This window comes from Ascaphus truei, chromosome 8, assembly GCF_040206685.1.
Source record: "Ascaphus truei isolate aAscTru1 chromosome 8, aAscTru1.hap1, whole genome shotgun sequence".
NCBI lineage: Eukaryota > Metazoa > Chordata > Amphibia > Anura > Ascaphidae > Ascaphus > Ascaphus truei.
This window is the reverse complement of record NC_134490.1, coordinates 70,821,612-70,830,913: the sequence shown is the minus strand read 5'-3', so window position 1 is coordinate 70,830,913 and position 9,302 is coordinate 70,821,612. Positions and strand designations below refer to the sequence as shown.

The window sequence follows — 9,302 nt, the reverse complement described above, 5'->3', positions numbered from 1 at the left end:
CCTCCGCACGGGCAAAGTGTCTATGCCCGAGGCCTAATGCTGAATTCAATAACCCTGAGCAAAGCGATTGATTACAGGAGAATGGATCGATCTGCAGTTTAGCTAATCACTTGTCAGTGTGCAGATTGTATTGATGCACATATTGAATGGGGGAAAAAAAAAAAAAAAATTATATATATGTTTTTTTTTTTTTTTAAACGGCAGCTTGAACTGCAGCTTTAAATGTTAAACAACGTTATCATATTAACATTAAATAAAAAATAGATATAAAGATGACCTTACCAATAAGGTGTTCCAATAAAGGAGTCTCTCCTTTGTAACGTTCTTGTATTTTTAGCAGAAACTCCAAAATCAGCTGAAGAAGACAAAACAATATTATCAGACCAGTGAAAACGTTTTCAGGGAAAAAAAAAAACTTAGCTATTGAAAAATGTTTTGTTTTTTAAATTCTTCACTTCTTATCCAGATTAGGACAGCAAGACCTAACTTTGATTGAATATAATAGATCATATTTATGGCAAAACCCCACTAAGTGCACTTCCTAACTTGGAATTTATTGATATTTCTAGTGAAAAACTCATTAAAGACACCTAATCTTCAGAACTCGTCATATCAAAATACCTTCCTGTTAAATACAGCATTTTTGCTGTCAAAAAGAACATTTGAATCCCCATTTTCCTCAGTACTCATTTATGTAGTTAATGACTTTTACCCCTACGACAACAACACGGTATGTTCGTTTTTTTGACAAAATTTAGGAAAAAATGCTTAAGTAAATTGAAAGGGCTGAATTATAAAGCATTTTACCCTGTTCACTGTGTTGCAAGCATTTCTGGAAGTGAAGAGGTTAACAATCCTGGAAATATGTTAATATTATTCTAAAACTAAAAATATATATACAGTAAAGTATATATTTAAAAAAATAAAAAAAAGTGTATATTTCTAGACTTGTTAAGTGGGCTTAGCCAACATTTTCTATATTTAAAAAGGGCCTACACTATTGCTCAACAGTGCTGCATAGTGTATTACTGCCTATTATATCAATAAGAGCAGCATAGTACAAATATAAAAGATATAAATGTTCACAGGAGACCAACACCTCCCCCCTTATCAGGAAAAGTTATTACACCGTAACACAGACAGCTCCCCGTGCAACACACTCCGCAGTGAGAGACCCACTCGTTCAAATAATGTATAAAACATGAACATTCATTACAGCAATGCTGGTTTCTGCTTTAAGGACCATTTAATCCGTTAATGGCACCTTTGGGTATAAGGAGGATGGGAAGGAGAAGCAGGGCCTCAGTCGGCCGAAACGTCGATCTATTGGCTCAATAAATTCACTTTATTCAAATCCGAAGTGCCCTGCTTCTTCTTCCCTCCATATTGACTGGGATTATTTTCCTGGACCAGGAGCACCGGTAGTTGTATCCCCCTTTTTTTTTATTATTCTGTGTGGTGTGCAGCATCTTCTATCCTATTACCTTTGGCTATAAAACAGCACCTTTTCATACCCAGTTTGTTGCGGAGTGGTGATCATATGGATTAGCTTCCTAGTCCCCTAAAATGGCCTAAACTGGAAGTAACACACTGCTGCCAGAATCACTCTACTCTTTCCTAAATCTGTCTCAGCGCCTCCCCTGCTGAAATCCCTCTCCTGGCTTCCTATCAAATCCCGCATCTCACACTCAATTCTCCTCCTCACTTTTAAAGCTTTACACTCTTCTGCCCCTCATTACATCTCAGCCCTAATTTCTCGCTATGCACCATCCCGACTCTTGCTTTCTACTCAAGGATGTCTACCCCCTTTTTATCTAAAGCCCTCTCCCACCTTAAACCTTTTTCAGTGACTGCCCCACACCTCTGGAATGCCCTTCCCCTCAATACCAAACTTCCACCCTCTCTATCCACCTTTAAGACCCACCTTAAGGCACACTTGCTTAAAGAAGCATATGAGTAACACCGTGGATAATACTATACACCTGAAGCATAAAGCTTGGCCCTCTGCAGACGCAATTACCAGAACGCCCTCCTACTCTCTGTACATTCTTCCTACCTACCAATTAGATTGTAAGCTCCTCGGGGCAGGGACTCCTCTTCCTAAATGTTACTTTTATGTCTGAAGCACTTATTCCCATAACCTGTTATTTGTTAATTATATGATTGTCACATGTATTACTGCTGTGAAGCGCTATGTACATTAATGGCAATATATAAATAAAGACATACATACATACATACATACATACATACATACATACATACATACATACATACATACAGGGTTCACTATTTAACACAAAGCTTGGTCTTTACTGCTGCTGTTTAACCAGCTAAGGAACAAGTGTGTCCTTGATCTCACAAAATACATCTAAAACATAAGCAAATACTGGACATGAGTTTATGCATTTCATTTACTAAGCGTGCTTACCCAATTTTACATCCCCATCTAAAGAAAGCAGAATATTTCCAGCCTTTAGATCGCGATGAATCATCTTGTTTTCATGCAAATACACCAATGCATCCAAAGTCTGCTTGCAAACAACACGTATTTGTGGTTCTGTTAAAGGTCTCTCTAGCTCTGGAAATGAAAAAGAAAGAATGATTTCCCTTTCTTGTTATGGTTTGTATAAAACATGGTAGACAGACTACTTAACATAACAGTCAAGAAGAATCAATTCTAAGAGGTAATAAAGACTGACGTGATTACTTAACCCTTTGAATGCTGCATGACGTAACAGTTACTGACCTAAAAGTGGTGCTGCCCACTTAAATTTAGTAAGCAGGAAATAAATAAGCAAAAGAGAACCTCTTTAGCAGCAGTTCCTTAATTACTGAAATGTTAAATAGGGATGTCTCATTTTGAAACTTAAAGGAGCAATCCACGCCTTGCTCCTCCCTCCCCTTTATTATTTTTACACATGAGCTTTTATTGAAGCATTATAAGGGGTACAGAAAAAGGGGGAGGGGCAGATGATGCAGGAAGAGGAAGAAGGGAAAGGTACATACATTGAAGGCAACACCACCTGGTTTACAAAAACCAACATTAAACATATAGGGAAGATTAAAATTAATCTAGTAGATGTGTAGTGGTGAAACCAAGGATGCCCACAAAAGTCCTTCCAATTTCCATACTACAAAGCATGAGGACCCTAACGTCATATCTATTGGTACTCCTTGTGCTCAACCACAGGTCCCAAAGCGCCAGGAATCCCTCTACCGAAGCATTAAGAATTTTGGTAATCTTTTCATAACATAATATCTGCCACATTTCAACGATAACTACCTGGAGACATGGGGCTGTTTTTTTCCAGGTAGCTGCGATTATACAGTCAGTGGGCGAAAAAATATGAATGGAGAATTTGCTTGCTCTATTTGGAATGTCTGTATAGGGTTATTTAATGGCGCCACTTATGGCTCTGGGGTAGTCGAAATCCATAATATATGATTAGGTCGAAAATTTGTTTACAAAGTTCCTTAATTGCTAGGCAAGACCACTAAATATGTAGGAAGGTGCCATAATGGGCACAACTCCTCAAACAAAGAGGTGGGGTTGTGCCATACATTTTATTCAACCTGACCGGAGTCAGATACCAACGATAAAGCCATTTAAAACTTTTTGTTTCCTTAATAAGAGTATTTATCGAGACGGTGACTGTGGATTACAATAATATACATTGTATATAATTAGTGTAATACACATGCAGGGATCGACCTCAGGACCTTCCATATACTGATACCAATGCCTTACCTCTACACCATAGGTTTGGTGGGATTAGACATACCCTATAAATATATATTCGATTCCTGTATGATATGGTATAATTGATAAATTATAAAAAAGCTGACAGCTGCAGAGAGAAGAGTACGTAGACACAGCCCTATGAAGTGAGGAGAGAGAGAGAATAGAGCTGAAAGCTGTAAAGAGGAGAGAGATCTAGATGCCGGTAAGTCCTCGTGTGGCAAAATGAAGGTTTTCAAATCGGGAGCCACGCTCAGACCGCGTTACAAGCGGATTCGCGTTGTAGCGGATCGCGCTATAACGGGGTTGAGCTGTACCACCAAGAGATATCTTTACCCAATAAACCAGGATCAAATGAGGTATTAATAAAAAATAAAGGGGGCATAGTTGAGAAAGGGGTAGATAGACCTCTTTTATACTCAATAGCGTCCCATATCTTAAGGGAAAGAGAAGTGGTTTGAAGTACATTCAATTACCCTTTACATTTCGTATTTTTTTTGGGATCCACATTCGGGAATCTAATCGAACGGGACTAGTAATGTGATTTTCAATATCTAGCAGGTGAAGTTAGGAGCATAGAGCTATTTGGGCAATTTGCGTAGCTCTAAAATATTCTAAAAAGCAAGAAACCACAAGGCCGCCCTTAGCCCTGGGGAGAAGTAGGACGCTCCGTCTCCTTCTAGGTTTATGCTTAGTCCATACAAATCTCATTCCATGTTTTTACAAGTCCTGTAGATCATTTTGTTAGACCCTGATGGGAAGGGCTCTGAAAATGTAAATCATTTTTGGATGGGGAGTCATTTTGATTGAGTGATTTACCAAATCAAAGAAATATAATATCTAGACCGTGATTCCAGATTTTTTTTAAGGATTTAAACATAGAGTATGGGTAATGAACTTGATACAAGTTATAATGCGTAGTGATTTTAACTCTGAGATCTGTGAAAAACTTTTGACACTTAAAGTTGAAATTAATTAATTTAATGATCTCTGACGAAATCATCATATTTATAGTCTGATTTATTACAGTTGACCCTGAATCCTGAAACCGACTCAAATTTCTGTAGAATATTGGAAAGGTTTTGTTACCGTGGCTATAACATTATCTGTAAATAAACTGATCTTGTATTCATTTTTTCCCTATTTTTAGACCAGAGCTATATGGATCTGTGCATATCAAAGTGGCCAAGGGTTCTAGTAACAGTGCAAGCAATAAGGGAGAGAGGGGATATCCTTGCCTCGTGCCTTTTTAAATTAGTAGCGAAGCCAACCCGGAACTTCTAATAAATCGCTGAAGGCGAACTATACAACAATTTAGTCCAATTCAGAAAGTTCCCAATGATGTCAAAGCCTCTGAACGCGAGGAGATAGGACCAATTAACCCAGTAAAAGGCCTTCTCAGGGAGAGAACCGTTGTCGGGGCGCTGTTACTGTTAGCATAGTGAATCAGATCTACCACCCTGCAAATATTGTCTGGCACTACCTATTAGGAATAAAACGCTCTTGGTCTGGGTGAAAAAGATTGGGCAGGACATCATTCAATCTCAGAATCTTAATTTCCTAATTAATGATATTGGATAGTAATTCCCTACAGTCTGTTGGATCTTTGCCTAATCCATGAATTAAGATGATGATAGTTTTGAGCATCTCATTGGGGGTAAAGGATTTATGTAAGCTCATATTCACTTTAAAACAATGGATAAATAGAATCTGCATGTTCTGTTGACAAAAAGCCTGTCTGTTGACAATTTTCATTTAATGACTGAATTGATCTTTCCATTCTGATTGGTCAAGTTCCACTTTATTCTATAAAACTATACATATGGGAAGAAAAACAAATAACTAGTTTGTGCAGTGCATGCTTATAAGATGATATGTTCTGACTTACCCAACATCACTGCATCTACTGCTCCCCCAGCACAGAACTCAATGAGAATCTGCGGTCAAATAAAATAGAAGCAAACTGAAATATACACATAAAATGTATAAAATAGGAGCTTATTTTGCAAGCAAATGTCTGCATTCTACCTCAACACTAATAGTAAAGCACACAGAGCAAAGTTTAGGGCAAATGTAAATGCATTCATTACGATTATCTCCATTCTAGACTGGAAGCTTCTTGGGGTAGCGACCATCGGTCTCAATTTGTCTTACCATATATGTACTCTTGTCATACAATGATATTGTCCCCCCTACCACATTGTACTGCACTATCAAATATGTTGGCGCCATGCTATTATCTTTTATTCTAAATTTAGTATACAAAAATAGCCGATTTACTAGGTTCACAATCTTCTTTTAAAACAGATATTGTAATAAACAGAAGTAAAATGGTTCTCTTTTCAACAATCTAAATAAAAATGGTTTTTAATGAAAGCTGCACGGTCTACAGCAGGGGTGCACGCTGGTTGCAGAGGCCCTGTGCTCTTCCTCAAGGCATTTAAATGAAATGCCGGGAGACCGTGCAAGGCCTCTAACTTCCCTTATGGTGACTCAGTCGGCTTGGGCGACGCGTCACCATGGCAACGCAGCGTCAGGGGTCACGTAATGTGATGTCACATGACCCCGCAGTGTCATTTGACGCTTCAGACTAGGCAAGGGGGGGCACGAGCAATGGGGGAGAGCTGGCAGGGGGCGCAGGGGAAAAAGGTTTGCGCACCCCTGGTCTACACAAACCACATCTAATGTACAGAAACAGCCCATTGTATTCATTTGAAATTAAATTGGTTTAGACCAGCAACAGCGTAGATATTGCTTTGCAGATATATCATAATATAAAAGATATTATATTGCTACATTACATCAAGACATGTTGACATTTTTCATGTACCAAAGATGGTATATAATACACATCAAATATTGGTTTTAAATCAGGGGTGGGGAACCTTTTTTCTGCCAAGGGCTATTTGGATATTTATAACATCGTTCGCGGGCCATACAGACGCAGACAGGCAGGCACACGGCAGCACACAGCAGGCACACGGCAGGCATGTAGACACACAGAACCCCGCCTCCCTACCTCTGGTAGTTGCTGCTGCTGCTGGGGGGGGATCGTGTAGGGCGGATGCTGGGGTAAGTGCGGGGGGAACTGCTGGAGAAGCATGGGGGAAGTGCGGGGAATGCTGCGGGGGAAGTACGGTGGCTGCTGAGGGATTTCTGGGGCTAATACGGTGGCTGCTGGGGATCATGTAGGGCTGCCGGCGCCTCACACCACCTCCTCCCTCCTCCCGATCGGGTGTGCGGCGGTCATTTTTTTTTAAATTAGCGCGACCCCGGTTATAGCAGTTGCCTTAGCAGGGCCAGACCAAATGATTTCGAGGGCCTTATACGGCGCTCGGGCCTTATACGGCCCTCGGGCCTGACGTTCCCCACCCCTGGTTTAAATAATCATCAGCTCTATATATCCATTGCCAGGATCACTTACCCATAGATTATTTTCATAGTAGAAAGCATCCAACAGTTGAACAATATTTGGATGGTTGCATGATGCTAAAATATCAATCTCCACCATATAATCTTCAAGTTCATCCTCAGATTTTGTATCAATAACTTTAGCTGCTGCCAAAACACCCGTCTCTTTGTTCTGGGCCTGAAAAACAAAAATACATTTTTTTCATTGATGCTTTTTAGAAATGTACAGTATAAAACAAAAAGATAATCGTTCTCCTAAATCTTTGCATGGTTATATCATAATAATAATAATAATAATAATAATAATAAAAAGGTTTTACAAACAGTCTTTACGTCTTTATTTTTCTTTGAGCAAAAAAGTATTTCATTTAATTAAAAATGAATCAGAAATAACAGTGCAAAAGTCCCTTGTAACTTGCACAAATCACCATGGAAGGAGTCCACGAATACAGTTTAATCTAGGGAGAAAGTGAAGAACAGGAGATAACATTTATAATACATAACAGACATGTTGAACAAGTTACTAAACCGCACCTGTGCACTGCAAAATATAATTGGTGCTTAACATATTTTGGCATTTTAGGAAACAAAATCCTATTAAACAGAAAGTCATCCTTTTAATTTCCCAAAGTAAAATGTTATTTGGTAGTTCGAGATATACAATTGTGAAATAAACTAAAGCTTACGAAAATAAAATAGAAAATGACAATGGATTTTCCCCAGATGTATTTCTGAATGCCACCATGGAACAATAGGTGGAAATAGCATATTATAGGACTGCTTATTCTTAGAATAAAAAACAAGAAAATTACTTTATTACTTAGTGGTGAATTGCTGTTTGTCAAAAGATTCCCATCAAATAAGAATATGTAATGTCATTTGAACGGTTTAGTCTTTCAATATGTTTGTTACTTTTTCCTCCCTTTTTAAATAAATAACACTTAAAGAAGCATTTTTCCAGGGTTTTTTTTTTTTTTTAATTTAAATGCAGCTGTTCCTTTACATTTACGGCAATGCAATCATCTAAGCTGCCCGATCAATCGTCGAAGAGCTAATGGTCAAAGTTTCCAATATCCTGGATAGGTGTAATTTACATCGTTAAAATGCATCTGCTTCCAAAAATATTATACCTCTTCGGTACACTCACTATCCACATAAAGAAAAAAAAAAAGTTATCAATAGCCTCCAATATTGCACGGCCCGTTTTATCTGGAGCGAGAAAAAAAATGGAGGGATCGTTATAAGATCATGACCCGTGCGGCCAGTCCTGGTAGAATCTCGGCCCCATGCCTTTACTGTTAGTACAAGGCGGCACAAGTGAGCCAGTTAGCTCTGTGGCACTTGGAAGGTGACGAACGAGTGTGGGTAAACATTGAAGCAGTAGATGCTAAAGCCCTTCCGCTCAAATCATTACTATGATGACTACCAGTCCATACCAGACCAAAGACTCCAACGTCAAATCCAGTGATCCAGAATATGTGGGTCACAACAAAATATGAACATAAGCTCACATTAAAACATTCAAATATGACCCCACTTCTTGGGAATCCAGACTTTAAACCAGGACATTTTGTTAGCTCACAAATTCCAGGAGTATCCTCATTCAATGGTACCCTTTTCTACTCTATACTGTATGTAGAGCCAGCCCCTTAAGCACAGGCTTGATATCCATCCTGTATTAATACATAATCCACAGTAATGCAGATCCAAAGCCCCTCTTTATGAGACAATGGGGGGATGACATTGGTGAAGTCCTGGAGCTAGAGGAATGGGAGGAGATTTGGGACAAACTATCCGCCACCTCAATTAACATCACAAAAGAAACGGTTAGAAAGTCATGTACAGGTGGTATCTCCGTCCCTCACGCTTACAAAGAATTTACAAATCATCATCCCCGCTTTGCTTTAGAGGTTGCATGAAAGTGGGTACAATGTACCACACCTGGTGGGAATGTCCTGATGTGGGGTCTTTATGGAAACAGACCTCATATTTGGTTTACTGGGCCGTAGGATCGTCCCAACTCCATGGCAGGCCCTTCTCACCATACCCCAACAAGATATCCCGAAACATGTCCTTAAGTTAATTAAATATATACTCATGGCAACAAGATGATGTATTGCGGCCTCTTGGAGACAAAAATGCCAACAAT

General features: G+C 39.1%; 1 protein-coding gene across 2 annotated transcripts in view; it reads right to left on the bottom strand.

Annotated features, from left to right (window-relative positions):
- Window positions 1–9,302, bottom strand: part of SLK (STE20 like kinase) — a 55,203-nt gene that overhangs the window by 32,612 nt on the left and 13,289 nt on the right. For both annotated transcript variants that reach the window (XM_075612540.1, XM_075612542.1), the window contains exons 2-5: window positions 7,167–7,331; window positions 5,631–5,679; window positions 2,432–2,581; window positions 283–355 (exon numbers count right to left, since the gene is read on the bottom strand). In XM_075612540.1, coding sequence (XP_075468655.1) covers window positions 283–355; window positions 2,432–2,581; window positions 5,631–5,679; window positions 7,167–7,331 — 437 coding nt within the window. The remainder of the gene's footprint in view (window positions 1–282; window positions 356–2,431; window positions 2,582–5,630; window positions 5,680–7,166; window positions 7,332–9,302) is intronic.